Source organism: Schistocerca americana, chromosome 1 (genome assembly GCF_021461395.2).
Source record: "Schistocerca americana isolate TAMUIC-IGC-003095 chromosome 1, iqSchAmer2.1, whole genome shotgun sequence".
NCBI classification, from domain to species: domain Eukaryota; kingdom Metazoa; phylum Arthropoda; class Insecta; order Orthoptera; family Acrididae; genus Schistocerca; species Schistocerca americana.
Genome location: NC_060119.1, coordinates 565,446,551 through 565,465,180, shown reverse-complemented (window position 1 = coordinate 565,465,180; position 18,630 = coordinate 565,446,551). Strand labels below are relative to the sequence as shown.

Genomic DNA, 18,630 nt, shown 5'->3' with positions numbered 1-18,630 from the left:
GCTTTGTTGTTTCGTAGCTTTTATAGTTGCAGGGGACTTAATTAATCAATTGTGTTAATGGAAATTTCTTGTCATTCTTTATTTTTATTTTATGCAGTCAGGTTGCGTGCTAATATTACTCAGGGCCAACCGGTTACGAGATTTCGTAACCGGACACACAGCTACTAAAGTAATTGCATTATTGCATATATTTCCTTTTTAATTAAGCCCCCATGCAACATCTTCACTTTATTAGTAATAAAATTTGTTTTCAGTGAAATATTTTATTGTATTCTTTACAAGCTGTAAAATGTTTTCAGCATTTCACAGAAAGATACCAGAGATACGAGTATAATAGTAGAACTGCAAAAATATGTGTGTTTAGACTGTAGGAGAAAATATCAACAAATTGCACAAAATATATATGTCATATGTATTGCGAGTAAACTGTCATAATCGCCGTTGTCGTTACAGAAAACTGGTTACGTTAGTAAAATTTCAATATGAAGTATAAACATTCGTACTAAAGAAATGGTATGACTTACAAAAATTGTCTCTATACGATTGTTGGAATGGTATTTGATCGTGTACCATTCAAAAGCGTTCAGAACAATGATGATTCTATTCTATGACGCAAAATTTGTAGTTGCAAAGAAGACTTTCATCAATAATATGTTTTAACATATGTGATAAGAACCAACTACAGTTTCTGTCAAATCTTGCTTTCACAGATAAATAATATTTCGTTCTTGGTGAGGTTATACTTGATGATTGCAAACAGTCAATTTATTACAATGAATTCACTGATAATAACTAATAGTAAGTGCTAAAATTATTGCTATTCCACTACACTGTTGACACACGTCCGTTTTGTAACATTGCGCCTAAGCTTTCCTGCATCTTCACGTGGACACAGCGGTGGCTGAAGTCGCGTGAACTACTTAATTTTCAAAGCGCAAATTACTTTTGTGCATAGTTTTGTTTTAGGTTCACAATCTCTTTCACAAAACAATTTTTGTCTCATTGTTTCCGTCGAGGAAACTTATAATGAAGCACGAATGATGGTGTAGGTGTAGCATAATTCAGCGCTTTCCCTTATGTCTAATTCTCTGGATATTTTGTACGTTAAGGTATGGTTTCTACAAACTGAACCCTCAAATTGTAGTTAACGAAGCAAGTAAACTACCGCTAAATTTGTATCGACAAAAGTGCAACAGTTAATACAATCTTCCGCGTGTCTTCGCTCAGTTCAGTATACGGGACTTTGTATACGCAGCGAACGCGACAGGGAAAGGAAACTGCGAGCACTGAAAGACAGTGTCAAGTTTCCCAAAAGTCATACATACAATACGTACATCCATCACCGACTGACATACATCCCTCAGATTGTGGCGGTGTAACCATTCGGAATCCTTAGTGGAAACAAAAATAAATTGTGACTGGTTAAAGCAACTTGTAGTTTCAATTGATAAACATCATTGTGTTGCCCCTAAGAAAAAAGTGCGAAAATTCGTACTGTTTTGTCATTTGCGAATAAAACGACGATGGATTTCAAGTACAGGAAGTGATTTAATGCTCGGGTGATCTTTTATCCTGCCGTACGTTTTTCTTTCGTTGTAAAAGGCTTGTGAAATAATCGCTTTTGTAGATCCTAGAACAATCACGCAGCCGAGCATCCGCAAACATCGAAAGCCTAGGCGCAATTTCAGATTAGATTCGATAGCTGTTCAAGTGCCGAAGTGCGCCAAAACTGACAACGCGAGAGGAGAGTTCTGAGTCTGTGACTGCACGGCGAAGAATTCATGTCAGACAATTACCGTCGAGTGTAATATGGGATGTGAGATAGGCTACTCGCTGAGTAGACAGCGCGTGAATGATAGCGGTGTGGTGTGTGGTGTGTGCGGGCGGGAACAGCCTGGCTGCGGCCGCCAGCCCGAGGCCACGGCGCTCAGCTGAACGGGCCCACCCTAGGCCTAGGCCCGTCGGCCCAAGAGCCATCGCAGGCTGCGGCGACCTCTCAGCTTGTTGTTGCGCTGCGGCTTCCTGCTGTTGTGAGTGGCCGCCTGGTCTGCTTTGGTGCACTCCCCCCGCCTGATCACCACGTAGTCTGGAACAGTAAAAACAAAGCACACGGTCAGACAATGCTTACTATCTACAGTCTAAGAAAAGAAAAAAGAAAAAAAAAAAAAAAGAAAACTCGACGCCCCGCCAAGGAAATATCCGAATAGGATGGAAATCGGTAGATGTGATGTTCATGTATAGACATGGTTCTTTATTTACGTGACCATTACGGCACTCCAACCGTAGTTCTCGATACCAGTAATATCGTACTACTTTTCTGCAAAGTAACAGACATATTTCTGTGACAATATTCACATTTGGTTTTATTAATGTATAGGTACTCCGATGTATCGATATATTACAGTGATATGGTTCTTGTGTGTATTCATCTCAGTGAGCCTGTCATAATCTTTGACCTACTTGTAACCGTTTTGGCGCGAATGCGCACAGAGCAGTCTTCGTTTCACTTTGCAGAAGTTAAGTTGTTGTTATTTCGCTTTGTAGAAGAACAGTCTTGTCTTGTGTTTGGTTAAAGTGGAAATTAAATATATGAAGACTGATACAAAACTGTTCTCTTGATGATGTGACAATTAAGAAGAAGTATATGTGAATTTACAAGAAGTTTAATAAAAATGTGGATCGTGAACACCAAGTCAAAAATTATTTCTACTATACCATTGTTCTGATCTGGGATTGTTTGATCATTAAGAATTTCCTGAAAAACGAATTTGTTAGGTCTTCAAATATTGCTAAAATACAGATCTGGATCTTCTAGCAGTCAAAGTGCAATCACCCTAGAATGAACAAGATGAGCCATAACATCTTCGACGAAATCTACGCGGGAATCCATTCAAGGTAAGTGTCAAAACCAATGACTTTTTTACAGTGACTTCATTATTTCCATTCTGGCGATACCATCCACAGTCAATAACTTTGTTGTTGCCCGATAAAGCGAACATATGGTGCGTGAGCAACATTATTAATCTGGTTTCTAACCTACTTTTCAAGTGGTGGTATTGTTAGAACATACAATTGGTAACAACTTCAGAAAAATTGGATGATTTTTATTCAAAACAAAGAGCTTCACAAACTGAGCAAGTCAATAACGCATTGGCCCACCTGCGGCACTTATGCTAGCAGTTATTCAGTTTGGCGCTCGTTGACGGCGTTGCTGGATATCCTCCTGAGGGATATCGTTCCAGGTTCTGCCGAGATAGGATTTAGCAAGCACGCAGATAAGCAGTAGAAACTTTCACAGCTTGCGGTGGAGCACTGTCTTACGGAAATGTAAGCCCAGGACAGCTTGCTATGAAAAGCAACAAAACGGGGCGTACCATATCGTCGACGTACCGCTGTGCTGCAAACTTACCTGGATGACGATAAAAGGGGTCACTGCTGGTTGTGAGGTTGGTATCCCACTACTGTCCAGAAGTTTTCAGACACGGCTTTGCTGTTCATCAGGGCTCAGCTCGAAGTGGGATTCGTCATCGAGGACAATTCTACTCCAGTCAGTGAGATTCCTGGCCGAAGACGTGTCTGTAGACTCCCCAGACAGGAGTGGGGTACCAACCTGACCGTCGCCCACTCTATGGCCCGGCAACTTGGACTGATGGTCTAAGGTGCCATTTCATTCCATACCAGGACCCCTTTGGTTCTCATCTGTGGCACCCTTACAGCACAACGGAACGTCGACGATATTCTACGCCCAGCTTTGTTGCCGTCCATGGCAAACCATCCTGGGCTTCCCTTTCCACAAGACAGGACTCTCTCTCCCTCTCTCTCTCTCTGACTTTGTCACACACACAGAAATATCCTCCCATCTCATCGAGGGTATCCGGAGACTTTAACATCGAGTACGTTCACCATTGGCACTTATGACAACTTGAACACTGCTGGGAACACTGTCAATGAGGTACCAGAATGTCTGCGAAGGGATGCCTGCCCATTACGGTCAAGAGTGGAAACCAGAGAAGGTTTCTGGGACGCTGGAGTCTGGAGCGAAGTAGACATTCTAACTCATCCCAGAGTTGTTCCACTGTGTTCAGGTCAGGACTCTTTACAGACCATTTCACTTCGGGAAAATTGTTGTCCACAAACCATCGCATCAAAAAAAAAAAAAAAAAAAAGTGTATGAAATCTTATGAGACTTAACTGCTAAGGCCATCAGTCCCTAAGCTTACACACTACTTAACCTAAATTATTCTAAGGACAAACACACACACCCATACCCGAGGGAGGACTCGAACCTCCGCCGGGACCAGCCGCACAGTCCATGACTGCAGCGCCCTAGACCGCTCGGCTAATTCCGCGCAGCCCATCGCCTCATACATGCTGTTTTATGACAGGGTGCACTGATATGGTGATACAAACTATGATTGTCTCCGAAATGTTCCGCTACTGTACGCAGTACACAGTGTTGTAAAATGTATTCATATCCTTCTGCATTTAGCGTTTCCTTAATCGTAGTAAGAGGACCACACCTCGTTGTTGTTCAGAGGGGGGGGGGGGGGGGGTCTTCAGTCCAGAGACTGGCTTGATGCAGCTCTCCATGCTACTCTATCCTGTGCAACCTTCTTCATCTCCCGGTACCTACTGCAACCTATATCCTTCTGAATCTGCTTAGTGTACTCATCTCTTGGTCTCCCTCTACCATTTTTACCCTCCACGCTGCCCTCCAATACTAAATTGGTGATCCACCGATGCCTCAGAACATGTCCTGCCAACCGATCCCTTCTTCTTGTCAAGTTGTGCCACAAATTTCTCTTTTCCCCAATTCTATTCAATACCTCCTCATTAGTTATGTGATCGACCCATCTAATCTTCAGCATTCTTCTGTAGCACCACATTTCGAAAGCTTCTATTCTCTTCTTGTCTAAACTATTTATCGTCCATGTTTCACTTCCATACATGGCTACACTCCACACAAATACTTTCAGAAACGACTTCCTGACGTTTAAATCTATACTCGATGTTAACAAATCTCTCTTCTTCAGAAACGCTTTCCTTGCCATTGCCAGTCTACATTTTGTATCCTCTCTACTTCGACCATCATCAGTTATTTTGCTCCCCAAATAGCAAAACTCCTTTACTACTTTAAGTGTCTCATTCCCTAATCTAGTTCCCTCAGCATCACCTGACTTAATTCGACTACATTCCATTATCCTCGTTTTAATTTTGTTGATGTTCATCTTATATCCTCCTTTCAACACACTGTCCATTCCGTTCAACTGCTCTTCCAGGTCCTTTGCTGTCTCTGACAGAAGTACAATGTCATCGGCGAACCTCAAAGTTTTTATTTCTTCTCCATGGATTTTAATTCCTACTGCCGGGCGGAGTGGCCGTGTGGTTCTAGACCCTAGAGTTTGGAGCCGAGTGACCGCTACGATCGCAGGCCGTATCCTGCCTCGGGCATGAATGTGTGTGATGTCCTTAGGTTAGTTAGGTTTAACTAGTTCTAAGTTCTAGGCGACTGATGACCTCAGAAGTTAAGTCGCATAGTGCTCAGAGCCATTTGATCCACTAAATTCCTACTCCGAATTTTTCTTTTGTTTCCTTTACTGCTTGCTCAATATACAGATTGAATAACATCGAGGATAGGCTACAACCACACCTTAACGACGAAAAGCGTCTCTGTACCGTAACACTGCCTCCTCCATACTTCACATTGGGCAATACACATGATACCAGATAACGTTCTGCAGGCACTCAGTAAATCCACACCCTTCCCCAGATTTCCGCAGGGAATAGCGTGGTTCATCACTCGAAATCACTCATTTCCAGTCATCCACTGTCCAGTAGAGTCGCTGTGTACACGGCCTCAAGCGTCGTTTGACTGCAGATATGTGCCTCCTTTTACATCGCACCAAGTAGCAATTAGCATTGACTACAGAAAAGTTTGGATTACGAGGAGCATCTCGACCATTGTACCATATTCTTTTTAACTCCCTACTTACAGTCACTGTGCTAGCTGAACCGTTGGTCGCACTTTCGAACTAACGAATGTTTCCTTCCGGCGACTTTACGCAGTTTTTCACACTCACTGACTGCAGCGCTCGACTCTTCCCGTCGCTCAGTACATGAGGTCTGCCTCGTCTTGCTGTAGCATCCGTTGTTCAAATGGCTCTGAGCACTATGGGACTCAACTGCTGAGGTCATTAGTCCCCTAGAACTTAGAACTAGTTAAACCTAATTAACCTAAGGACATCACAAACATCCATGCCCGAGGCAGGATTCGAACCTGCGACCGTAGCGGTCTTGCGGTTCCAGACTGCAGCGCCTTTAACCGCACGGCCACTTCGGCCGGCCATCCGTTGTTCCTTCGGATTTCCACTTCACAATAACGTCGTCAATAGTCCACTTGGGCAGCTGTAGAAGCTTTGAAATGTACCTGCTGGATTCGTTACTCAGGTGAAATCCAATGGCTCGTTTACGTCCGATGTCACTGAACTCTGCTTTTATACTGGCCGTTGCGCCTTTCGTGGCATCTAGCTGTGAATTCTGCATTACATAGGGCTGTCCAGATCCCTCTGCTCAGATAGTGTAAGTCCGGAATAAATAGAGGATATGAACCCATGTCCCATGACTTTAGACAGGATTGATGCTACACGAGGGGTAGTCATAAGGTTTTAATTTTCATCTTGAAAACATGAGGATGTGATCACGAAACGATGATGGTGTTGCGTTCCTCCACATATTAGCACCACTATGCGACACTTTTTTCCACCGACGTAGGACTTGCCGGAGATCCTTACAGAACGGGATTGTGGTGATAACCTCTAAGAATGTTGTTATGGTTTGAAAAAAAAATTTAAGAAACATCATCCCGCTTGACCTCAACACCCTTGTCATCTTTGTTCCAGCTTCTGTAACTACAAAAGATTTCGGTCATGGTGCAAACCCCTCATCTACAGCCTTCGTCAATGTTCAGAAGTCGTCTTCCGTTGATATGTTTGTTGAGATTTGGAAACAGATAATAGTTGAACTGGGACAGTACTGGTGAATAGAGTAGATTCCTGAGGATTTCAAAGTGAAGACCTGCCAATTTTTGTTACGTGGTGACCGCCTTATGAGGAGGGGCATTGTACTGCAGAAATAAGATCCCTTTTCTCAGCTATCTTCGATGTTTGAGACGAATTGTCGTTTATGGTCGTTGAGAAGTTCCACATAGTACTTTGCCGTCATGGTTTTACCGCGTTGTAAGTAGTGATTAAGTACTCTGTTGATCTTTGTGTTCTGAACTTTTTTGGACATGGTATTCTTTAGTCTCTGGATCGAAATTGTACTTCCATATTTTATCCGTGGTGACAAGATCATGCAAAAACTCGAGTGGATTACGACAAAAGTGGACTAAAATGGTCTGTGGAGTAACTATTCGCCCACGCTTTTGGTCTGTATTGAAACATTTGGGAACCTGTTTGGCTGAGAGCTTTCTTATATCCAAAGTATTATGAATAATCAATTTGCCCAGAGGCTCTGCTATATCCTTCGACAATTCAGGATCATGCAATGAACAGCATCCACACTTTCCAGAACTTTGACTTGAGCTGGCCTTTAAGAACGCTCTTTATCTTATGCAGAAATGCTCTCTTTTAAATGTAGCAACCGAATTATTGGTAGTGAAATAAGAAGGCAGTTACCACCCAATGTACCGACACATTATCATAAATTTGTTTGGCTATGTACCGTTTAAAAATATATACAGTTACTCACAACACGACTCTTTCACTGCGAATTTTCTACTTTCTTGAGCCATGTTCACTTCAAGCCTACACATAAAAATAAAAATGAATGTTACTGGCACGCAGTTACTATCATATATCAAATGAAACTATATGGTTTCGGAAATCTTTTCAAGTCTCAGACATCTATGGTGGCCGGCCGGTGTGGCCGAGCGGTTCTAGGCTCTACAGTCTGGAACCACGCGACCGCGACGGTCGCAGGTTCGAATCCTGCCTCGGGCATGGATGTGTGTGATGTCCTTAGGTTAGTTAGGTTTAAGTAGTTCTAAGTTCTAGGGGACTGATGACCTTAGCAGTTAAGTCCCATAGTGCTCAGAGCCATTTGAACCATTTTTGAACATCTATGATGTATATACACAAACTGAAGCGACAAATGAAAATTCGTACCCAGCCGGGATTAGAACCTGAATCTCCTACTCAGACGTCCTAATCATTACGGCATCCTGGTTCGAGGGCTTTGCACATCTTCGTGGACTACCCTAGCACCCCTAACCCCCCAAACCAAATTCCCATTCATGCCTCAGCTCATTTGGTATTCTCCCTAAATTCCAACAGCATGCCGTAAGCACCTATGCCTGGTTTTCAGGCATGATCCCCCATTTCGTTTGATGGTGAGGTGGTATTCCAATAGAGTTGGAGAGCCCCTGCAATTTTGTTCGAGTTTAGGGGAAATACTAAGTGAGCTGAGGCGTTAATGGGAATTTGAATTGAGGAGGCGTGCTAGAGTAGTCCTTGCAGTTGTGTAAAGCCACTGTGCCAGGGTGGCGTAGCGGTTAGCACAGCACATATGCCCAGTGAGCAGGCGGCCCGAGCTCGAATCCTGGCTTTGGTACAAATTTTCATTCGCCGCTTCAGTCTGCGTACATACTATCACATAAAATATAAAGAACAACGTTTAATGCCAAAACATCAAAATTAATCCACATCCATATTAAATACAAAAAGCTGATGACTTATTAGCACAGCACCCTCTCGTAAATGTCTGCATTTTGCCTAATCAGGAACTGTTGCAGTCCTCTCTCTGGAAATGCTTGCAACACAAAGCTTTTTTTATTTGAGAAAAGATGAAGAAAAGTAACTGTATGCCATGTCGAGAGAAAACTGGACGGGAGAGGGAATACAAAATTTCTTAGCCCAAAGAAGAATCACGTGTGATTATGTCACTGTGCGGAATGAGTTGGGCGTTTCTTGGGAACAAACATCCCTTTCGACAGCTGTATACGACGCTTCGTCCTGACAGCTCTACCTTAACCTCGTCGGGAAACATCGGTAGTATCCTCTTGTGGCGATTCTTCCCTTAGCGCCGCACCATGGCAGTCCCAGAGAAATATTCAGCGTCACCTCGAGCGTTAGTGGTTGGGTCTTCGCCTTTCTCGACTTTGCTGAATCCACCTGTTAGCACTGCTTGCCTTGCTCCATTCTCTCGGGATACTAGAATAAAAAAAATTACTCGTCCATGGCGATTAATCGGGTTAAAGAGTCAGGGGGATTGGCCTGACGCAACTGATACGTTTCTGCTACTGCCTCCGTTCCCCAGGCCTTTTGAATGGATATTGAGCCCGCATCTCGTGGTCGTGCGGTAGCGTTCTCGCTTCCCACGCCCGGGTTCCCGGGTTCGATTCCCGGCGGGGTCAGGGATTTTCTCTGCCTCGTGATGGCTGGGTGTTGTGTGCTGTCCTTAGGTTAGTTAGGTTTAAGTAGTTCTAAGTTCTAGGGGACTGATGACCATAGATGTTAAGTCCCATAGTGCTCAGAGCCATTTGAACCATTTGAATGGATATTGAGCAATCGCGGAACCAAATCGGTTCATGTTCAAAGTGCAGTGCAAGCTGTTGAAAACTGGTCCATGACTGATCACTTTTCTCACTACTGCCTTGCCTCGGCTATGATACTCTGGTCTTTGAGCACCAACGCCTCCACCTCTGGCGATTACTGCTGTTTCAGAGGTAGATGGTCTGCCTCTTCTTTCTTTGTGGTTCAGACTTGTTTAATCAACTGGCCCAGAGGCAGCAACGCTAACCACTATATCATGAGTTGCGGACTTCGGTTATGTTGTGTACTATATCGCAGCGGTTCTCTCTGTGTTTGTCCAACTTTCATCGACATATGTTATTTGACAGTGGCACATCATGCGAAAATTCCTTTCATCGTTAACGGTTGCTCACCAGTATATTTATTACGTAACTTTTATCCAGATGATACTTTATGATTACTTCCACAAGCGCACTGTGATGCTCTATCGCTTGTCTTTCGCTTTCGATGTATGAGACAGTTCGAAACGGATGGAAAGCGTAAAGTCCTGTATGTTATAGTTAAATGGAAAAGTTGCAGCCAAGGTACAAAAAATTGTGTTATTCAATAAATATTTGATCCTTGCTAAGCTTGGGTCCTATAGAAGCGCAGAAGTGATGGTGTTATTCTTTACGTTTTCACTAGTTTTAGAGTCCAGTTTCAATGTGCCCGTGTGATGTTAAGGAACAAATTGCTTTTCTACTCGGATAAACATAGACTAAAAAACGTGACACTTAGACTTCGAACTTTCGAGACTTTGAGATTACTACCGTTTTTTCATTGACCTACGGTCAAAGGTCTGATTAGCTGGGGGCTCACAGCTTATGTTGCGAAAGGTTACATAAATTCTATTTCGATATTTAGTAACACCCATGAAAGGATCTTGCTCGACATTTCCACACTCTATAACAAGTTTCTTTGTACATAGATCAGGTAGAGGCACTAAAATTCGAGACTGTTATCTTTGTTACGTAAACGTATTACAATTATATGGTCACTGGTCGTTTATCGAATCGCTATCTGGTCGGACTGGTTCACGTTTTCCGAAGTTTTCCTATGTAATTTAACTTAAATTTTGGACCATCTCTTTCAATAAAACCACAAGCGATTTGTTTTCACAAGTCAGAGAAACATGATATAAAGTTGATGACAATGAAACATATTAAACAGTGTTAATCTGCCAGGAAGTACCATATCGATGTACTCTCCGCTGCGGAGTGAACAACTGATTCTGGAAACGTCCCCCAGGCTGTGACTGAGCCATGTGTCCGTAATATCCTTTGTACCAGAAGTGATAGTACCGCAAGTTTCATAGAAGAGCTTCCGTGATGTTTGGAAGGTAGAAGATGAGGTACCGACGGAAGTAAAACTGTGAGAAGGAATTGTAAGTCGTGCTTGCGTAACTGAGCCAATATAGTGCTCGACTGCTCCAGGTAAAGGTCCAGAGTTCGAGTCTCCGCCCGGCACACAATTTTAATCGGCCAGGAAGTTTTAGATTACAAAAACTTTAACTTTCACATGACCTGTCTTTCGGGTTGTCATATACCACTGTTTTATGTCACAAAGAGAGATAATCTTATTCAATACGTAATAGAATGAGATTTTCACTCTGCAGCGGAGTGTGCGCTGATATGAAACTTCCTGGCAGATTAAAACTGTGTGCCCGACCGAGACTCGAACTCGGGACCTTTGCCTTTCGCGGGCAAGTTTCAATACGTAATACTTTTAGTAGTGAAAGGTGGCATCGTGTACATGTGACAAGAGATAATAGATTTCCCATTGCTCATTGGCATGAAAATGATGCACTATAAACATTATGATAGAAACTGTCTCCATATACACTGAAGAGTTGTGTTCCTCGTCTCCTAACGTATATTTACCTTTCATCAACTCATCTTCTATGGTAAATCGTAGGATTAGTGCTGCCTCGCGATTTCCTTCATTTCTCTAGAACCCAAACAGATTTTCCCTGATGTCCACTTCCACTAGTTTTTGCATTCTTTTACAAGTAATTCATGTCAGTATTTTGCAATCATGGCTTGTTTGCCTTTCCCATAGTAGTAGACCCAGAAGAATGTCACTGTAACTGCGGCCGAAACGTTGGTTTCATGAGTGATAGTCTTTTACAATATGACGTAATACCATACGCAGAAAACTTCCATGGTAACTGTCTCCCGCCGCAAAAGCCTACACAGTTCTGTTGTCATTGTATGTTTTCTGAAAGGGCTCAATAATTCTGAGCACCTATGGCACGGGCGTCAAAAATCACGCTTATTTCATGCCTCCTGCCCTTCCGACGTCGACTAACTACAACGATCAGCTGAAGGGCTGTTCGCATATTAGTCACGTTACACGTCGAAGTGTTCTTTCCACTCTGGTGATACGAGTGCTCTCGCTTTCCACCAAGACAAATAGTGGTTCACCACTTTGAAAGCATATGATGAACACTAAATGACGTCAAATCGTTCAAATGGCTCTGAGCACTATGGGACTCAACTGCTGAGGTCATTAGTCCCCTAGAACTTAGAACTAGTTAAACCTAACTAACCTAAGGACATCACAAACATCCATGCCCGAGGCAGGATTCGAACCTGCGACCGTAGCGGTCTTGCGGTTCCAGACTGCAGCGCCTTTAACCGCACGGCCACTTCGGCCGGCTAAATGACGTCACTCTCCCAAAATTGTCATATACCTAACCCAGCCGGGATATTATACAGAACAGCTCAAAGGCAAGTATGAATGACCTACGCCTGTGTCAGCTTTCCATGCCGTCTACTTTCTGTCTCGTGCGACGTTATTTGCAGAGTCGATACCATGGCGGTGCAAGAATGCGTTCCTTGTGAAATTTAGGTCAACTCGTTCTTAGAGGGAAATTCATTGTCCAATGAAGAGCCAAAGAATCTGGTACACCTGCCTAATATCGTGCAGGGCCCCCGTGAGCACGCAGAAGTGCCGCAATACGACGTGGCATCAACTCGACTAATGTCTGAGGTAGTGCTGGAGGGAATTGACACCATGAATCCTGCAGGGCTTGATAACCTGCCATTGTAGCAGCGGTAACCGATCTAACAACTGCGCCAGACACTCCTTGTCTCATATGGGCGTTGCCGACCGCAGCGCCGTATTCTGCCTGCCCCAGATATACTCAATAATGTTCATGGCTGGGGAGTTTGTGGCCAGCGAAAATGTTTAACTCCTGGAGCCACTCTGCTGCAATTCTGGACGTGTGGGGTGTCGCATTGTCCTGCTGGAATTGCCCAAGCCCGTCGGAATGCACAATTGACATGAATGGATGCAGGTGATCAGACAGGATGCTTACGTACGTGTCACCTGTCAGAGTCGTATCTAGTCGTATCGGGGGTCCCATATCACTCCAACTGCACACGCTACACGTCACTGCAGAGCCTCCACCAGCTTGAACAGTCCCCTGCTGACATGCAGGGTCCATGGATTAATGAGGTTGTCTCCATACCCGTAAATGCCCATCCGCTCGATACAATTTGAAACGAGATTCGTCCGACCAGGCAACATATTTCCAGTCATCAACAGTTCAATGTCGGTCCTGACGGGCTCAGGTGAGGCGTAAAGCTTTGCGTCGTGCAGTCATCAAGCCGATATCGATGATGTTTCATTGAATGGTTCGCACCTTGACACTTGTCGACGGCCCAGCAATTTGCGGAAGGGTTGCACTTCTGTCACGTCAAACGATTCTCTTCAGTCGTCGTTAGTCCCGTGCAGTATCTTTTTCCGGCCATGGTGATGTCGGAGATTTGATGTTTAATCGGATTCCTGACATTCACGGTACACTCGTCAAATGGTCGTACGGGAAAATCCCCACTTCACGCTACCTCGGAAATACTGTGTCCCATCGCTCTTGCGTCGACTTTAACACCACGTTCAAACTCACTTAAACCTTGATAACCTGCCATTGTAGCAGCGGTAACCGATCTAACAACTGCGCCAGACACTCCTTGTCTTATATGGGCGTTGCCGACCGCAGCGCCGTATTCTGCCTGTTGACATATCTCTGTATTTGAATACGAATGCCTATAACAGTTTCTTTGGGGCTTCAGAGTAGCTATATACAGTTTACCTGATACTATAAGTCACTGCCCAGCGAGGAAAACGTTTACGCTAAAATAGAGTAACGCTGAAGACAGCTTAATCAATTTCGTACCACCGTAGCTCCGCCCGTGAGTAGTCAGTACCTGAATGTATCTAATTATGCTGTCTAATTTCGACGTAGTCCCTACAGTGCTCTTTAATTTTAAGAACTTCTAGTAATGAACTTCTCTCAAGTTTTATCGGCGTGATTGATTAATGGTGTGAACACCTCGAAGAACACCATTAACTTGCTTTTCTCTCATATGTATGGAAAAGATATATTTGTAGTGTTTTTTGCGCGATTCTTCATCTTTCCAAATGGAGATGAGATAAGGCTCTATATTCTAGACAAAAACAGCAATAAGCGTACTGCACTGTGCTTTTCTAATGTATTTATTGGAAGAGAAGGAGATTAGTGTTCAACGTCCCGTCGACAACGAGGTCATTAAAGACGGAGCTCAAGCTCGGGTTAGAAATGGATGGAGAAGCAAACTGTCCATGTAATTTCAGAGGAACCACCCCGGCATTTACCTTAAGCGGTTTAGGGAAAACCTACTTCAGAGTGGCTGGACCCGGGTTTGAACCGTCGTCCTCCTGAATGCGAGTCCAGTGTGCTAACCACTGCGCTACCTCGCTCGATAAAAGTGTTTGTCATTGTAGTTCAAGTACTCTGCTGGTCACTGAGACTCATATTATCTTAGGTTCCTTACATCAGTTGAACAAAATACCGAGATTGGTACTTAACAAACTCATGAGTCTCTCATGCCTCCTTAACCAGTCTCAGCTAACGTTCCGTGTCTCATCTGTCTACACAGCTTTCAAGTGTTCTCTCTCACTCTCAGCTTAAATGGGATCCTTTCAAAGAATGACGCTGTTGGGTACTTCTAAAGGAAGACAGCAAAGAATTCATGTACCTTAACTGTATCTGGCTGGTAGGGCTAATGAGAATACGGTAAGAGAGGAAGAGAGATACGAATACCATCATACTAATGCTTATGGGCAGTCCTTGTTCCATCACACCATATGGGAATGGAATATGGCTGTTACTAACATTGGCACGCACTTACCGCTGCTGTGCATAGAATGGAGGATTGCTCAATATTGTAATCCCTACGCTGCAGTACCATGTCGCGGTGTTATAGCACCCAAAGTGCACAGTGCATTGATGAAGTGGGGTATCGCTTCCTGCATTTGAATGTGAACAACTCTGCAACAACCCATGCTGAGCTGGTGGAAGTGTGCAACGAAAGTCCACCAACATACGACACAGTGGTTAGGTGACACAGGCGTTTCAAGCGTGGTCAAACAAATCTGAATGAGGAAGAAAGATGTGATTGGCCACCTCTCTTTGAAGAGCCGGGAAACACAAGAAGAGTGGAGGTGCGGGTACTCCAAAACCAGCATATCACAGTCGAGATAAGACAACAGCGGAAAAAGTGAAAATCAGTCATGGGCCCCATCTTACACTACATTTTGGACATGAAACCACTTGATTCCATGATTGCTAGCATGCATTTTAAAAGTCCGCCGATCGCAGGCAGCAGTGGAAAGTATCAGCTGTGTCAGGCCAGTCGAGTTGTCATCCTTAGCCCATTAATCGCCATGGACGCGTGCTGGTTTATCACTATGGCCCCGAGAGAAAGGAGCAAAGCAAGCAGTGCGAACATGTGGATTCAGCAGCACCGAAAAAGGCGAAGATCCAACCATTATCGCTCAAGGTGACGCTGAGTGTTTCTTTGGGACTGCCATGGTATGCAGATAAGGGGCAAACCGTCACAAGAGCATACCACGGACATCTCCTGATGCGGTTACGTGAAGCGCTAAGGGCGAAGCTTCGGGTAAAGCTGTCGAAAGGGGTGTTTTTATCCAGGAAACGCCCAGCTGATTCTGCACAGTGACACTGTCATACGTGCTGCTTCTTTAGGCCAAGAACGTTTGTCTCCCCCCCCTCTCCTCCCCCCCTCCCTCAACCCAGCAACACCATCTTCGCATAGCATGGAAACCAGTAATCTCTCCCCTCTCCTCAGGTGAAGAAATCATAACGTCGCGGTCATTGCCAGAATGATTAAGAGCTGTTTTTTTAAGGTGCAACAGATAAAACGCGGATCTACGCCAAAGAATTCATATTGGGAAAAATGAGTCTCATTAAAGGGCGAATATGAATAGAAGGAGGAAGACCTACACTAATAATGGCGCCATCAGGCCTCTTGACCATGGATTTTGACGAATCTTCAGTGTGTTCTTCAGGACGTGTCTTGAGTACCTGGCTAGCGGCTTTCACGCAAGGGTCCCTACTTTCTGAGGGAATCGATGTTGTAGCTTTATACGTCCCTCCTGTACCTGTAAATGTAGTCAACTTTCAACGAAACGTGTGTAGCGCAGCAGTTAAGTATCAGGACTACCACGCTGGCAGACGGGTTCAAATCCTGTCCTTGTACTTGTTTCTTTTTTCGTCATACAGAATATCATTAAATAATATATATCACTCTAAATTATTCAGAAATCATCCCGCCCAATTGTACTCCATTTGTATTTTTAAGGGCAGGTTAAAATTTTCATTAAAAATTCAAAATGCTCCCTACTTACCAGAATAATTGAGAAATCGCTTCGAGAGAAGATTCCATAAAAGAAATTCTTTAATTCTGCATCAGTTTTGTGCATCACTTTTCACAGAAATGATCAAATATGCGTGGTTAGCATCGGAGTTGGCCGAAGAAACAACAATCTTTTTGAATCTGAACGAACACTGTTTTTTCGGCGTCGCTTCTGAAAAATTCGTGTGTCTCAACGCAGGGGCTTTCATCAATATGTGTTGTGTTCTACGAATTTGTGTTTCGGTTGTTTCTACGAGAAATATCATCTAGAATTCTGTTCTAACGCAGCAAGCGAAGCAAGCAATAGCGAGTAAGATGATGCTATAAACTATTTTGTAACAAAAGAAATACACATTTGAAAAATGTCTGTTGTAGTTTTTGATGTGATAATAAAAATTCTGCGGCGAAAATTACTATTTTAATAACTTTGCAACACATATACCATTTGATGATATTATGTAAGATGAAACTGGAAAAATGGAGTGCACGGGAAGGATATGAACCCGTTTCGCCATCGTGGTAGCGCTGATCCTTAGTCTCTGTGCTACTCTCGTTTGGTCAAAATGTCTCTAACTTCATAGTACGGGAGGTGAGCATAACTTTAACTTTGATTTTGCAGCGATTTTTCCGGTGCATGAAAAGCCCTAACCAGGTACTCAGGAAAGGATCCTCTACAGCATACCTAAGACTCATCAAAATTCGTGATTAACGGGTCTGATGCTCCAATTGTAAGTTTAATGATCGCAGTTGGATGCTTTTCAACGCGATGATTGAAACTCTCATAGATCAGACGATAGTCTCCAACCTCTCATCTTTGTCCACTTTAAATCTTAGCTGATATTAATAGAATTTTCCGTCGGTGTTTGGCAGAACATCATAATACAGAAAAGAAGGAAAAACGCTCCCTGAAGTTCCGCAAAATTACTTTTATTGCGTCACGAACTCGTTTTCGGCTCCTCGGGCCACTTCAGGTGACAACTGAATGTTGCAGACACAGATAAACATAATGTGCGACCTACACAGATATTATTTGTACGGAAGATACAATAATAACAGAGCTTTCAAACAGGGAAACATTCAGTTTTTGTCACAAAGAAATAAGTACATTAACTAAAAAAAGGGGTAAAAAAAGGTTTTATCTGGCGATTATTTTACAATTGATAAGAAATAAGATGAGTTTACAGTTTTAATCTAGTATTTACAACGAAAATTTAATTTAACGAAGTAGAAATTGGAAATTGAGCGTCATCATTTAATAATAGGCTGGCATTCTGCGTCCTGCTTTTGTTGATTCCCAGTAGGGTCTTTTTCTGATATTCTTGACAGACTGTAAAACCACTGTGTATCCATTGTGCTCATTCAGTAACTAATAAAGTTAAAGCACCAGATGAAGTCGGTTTTTATTGACTATAATGATGTCCATTTCCTTCTTTTCATATGTTGTGGGGTAAACAGGGCAGACAGTACATTATAGCTGCGTCCCTAAGCAGATGTTATCGCTGTAGATCTCCCGAGATGTATTTAAGCCAGCGAGTGGTACAAGCGACGAGGAAAGTAGCTGTTTAGCTTGTCAGGCCCGGCACTTACGCTCCATTAGCGTCTCACGTCACGGAAGAACAGCGCTCGTCCATCTTCAGCTGTAGTAATTCTGCTTTAGAGCTGCTTCCTCGGACCTTGTGTTGACCGTAAGTGGGAGGTCTGATACTCGTGGTATCTCCTAAATCACCTTCAGTACTAGGAAACGTAACCAGCACTGTATGCCTAATGGGTCAAAACCAAATCAATCCAAAAAAGAATCTGTAGCGTTGCCAAGATAGAACATGACATAAGTTATGACTCCAAGGCTAATGTACAACCGACACTTGTCATATATAGTTCTAACAAGTGCCTTTTTAAGACTAGCATATAGACTACGACATGTGACAACTGTTCAATATGCTACGACCTGGTCTTTTTGTACAGTAAGCAGAGTGAGTTCAAAAAATTAATAAAACAGGTATATTACTGCATAATAATTGCGTCAGAATTAGTCACAGAAGTGGCAACTACAGATGCGGTTGGCTGGTGATCTTCGTTACATGTTTTCGTGCTCTTTTCTGTACTTCCCAGCTGCATTGCTCGTTTTCGTTTTCTTGTAGGAATATTCGGTAAATGGTATGTTACAAGCAGCAGTTTCTGCATCTACATTTACTTTTCTTTATCGAATTTCTCTCTAGTTAAAATTTTCACAGTTTTCTCTCAAATAAAGAAACTGAAGGTTTCTTCGCTGTTTGTGCACTAGCCAACGCTTCCATACCTTCAACCACGTTGCCGCTTACACAAAAAAAAATCGTTTGTGAGTGGCCATTACGGCCTTCAATGTA

General features: G+C 43.3%; 1 protein-coding gene across 1 annotated transcript in view; it reads right to left on the bottom strand.

Annotated features, from left to right (window-relative positions):
• Window positions 1-247: 247 nt before the first annotated feature.
• LOC124624930 (turripeptide Pal9.2-like) overlaps window positions 248-18,630 on the bottom strand; it is an 81,878-nt gene continuing 63,495 nt past the window's right edge. The window contains exon 3 of the mRNA XM_047149139.1: window positions 248-2,086. Coding sequence (XP_047005095.1) covers window positions 1,953-2,086 — 134 coding nt within the window. The 3' untranslated portion in view covers window positions 248-1,952. The remainder of the gene's footprint in view (window positions 2,087-18,630) is intronic.